Source organism: Oryzias melastigma, unplaced genomic scaffold (assembly GCF_002922805.2).
Source record: "Oryzias melastigma strain HK-1 unplaced genomic scaffold, ASM292280v2 sc02239, whole genome shotgun sequence".
NCBI lineage: Eukaryota > Metazoa > Chordata > Actinopteri > Beloniformes > Adrianichthyidae > Oryzias > Oryzias melastigma.
In genome coordinates, this window is record NW_023418814.1 from 1 (window position 1) to 1,114 (window position 1,114).

Here is a 1,114-nt window from a genome sequence, read left to right on the forward strand (position 1 = left end):
GATTAGAACTCTGTATCGACAGATACTTAAAATCAAAAGGACTCTGAATTGGATTGGGCCAAAATATAAAATAAAAAAAATCCTGATTGGGACATCCCTAAATAAAAGGGAGTAGAGTAGTACCTGCTAAACCGCCAGTGGCAGCTGAAATGCCAAAGAAGCCTTCCTTAGGAATGATCATGTTGTCCACCTTTGTGCAGAACTCATAATCTTCCTTGTCTGGAGTGAAACCGTTGTTGATCATGACCTGACAAAATAAAATGTGTTTTTTTTGTTCCTCTGATGGACAAATACATACATTTTGGTGCATTTATTCTCTTTTACCGTCAGAGTTTTCTTGTAGTAGATGATTTTGGCCCTGATGGGATACGGTTTGTTACGGAAGTCCCGTAAACATGTACCGAGGGCCTGTGTGGAGCCGTCGCTAGATCAAAAATAGAAAATAATCTCATCAGTTAAATGATACGGCTGTGTACAAACCTTGTAAAAGACAAAAGAAAGTTTATTAGTTAGGTGAACAACAACACATGTTTTTGTAAACACTTCTTTGGAGGCGATGTAAACACTATGAACTCTAAGATGAGCCGGAATGGCACCGAAAAAGTGATTTAAAGCTTTCACTCGCCCGGGGGAGATTAGGAAAGATAAAGGATTATTTACTTTCCAAGCAAATATAATCATATTTTCTAATCTTCTTTAAGTTGCTGAAATTTGAGTTGGTGATCAGAAGAGAGGGAGAGAAATTCACTCACTTTTGGTGGTCATAAACAAGGTTGCCATTGTTTCCAACGACAATTATAGCTGGGTTATTTTTCTGAAAACAAACAAGACATGTTAATCCATATGAAAATAGGTAATCTTTTAGGTAATTTACTTTAGAAGTTAAATCCACTACCTGTGTGTCATAAAAACATTTAGCATAAACTGACAGACAAAAATATAAAAACATTTTTTTCCACACATTTCTCTTATGATGGTCACATTAGACAACAACAACAAAGAAAGAGATTTTACCTCTTTCTTCCAAAGTGAAATCCTAAAATAGAGTCAGTGTCTATAATGAATTAAAAATGTGAACACAAACCTTGGCATCATTGTCAAAGGAATCAAAGAA

General features: G+C 35.5%; 1 protein-coding gene across 1 annotated transcript in view; it reads right to left on the reverse strand.

Moving 5' to 3' along the window:
• Positions 1-82: 82 nt before the first annotated feature.
• LOC112141975 (protein ERGIC-53-like) overlaps positions 83-1,114 on the reverse strand; it is a gene marked incomplete at its 5' end in the record, with an annotated part of 3,826 nt that continues 2,794 nt past the window's right edge. The window contains 4 exons of the mRNA XM_036211294.1: positions 83-247; positions 325-424; positions 753-814; positions 1,085-1,111. Of these exons, the coding sequence (XP_036067187.1) occupies positions 98-247; positions 325-424; positions 753-814; positions 1,085-1,111 (339 nt within the window). The remainder of the gene's footprint in view (positions 248-324; positions 425-752; positions 815-1,084; positions 1,112-1,114) is intronic.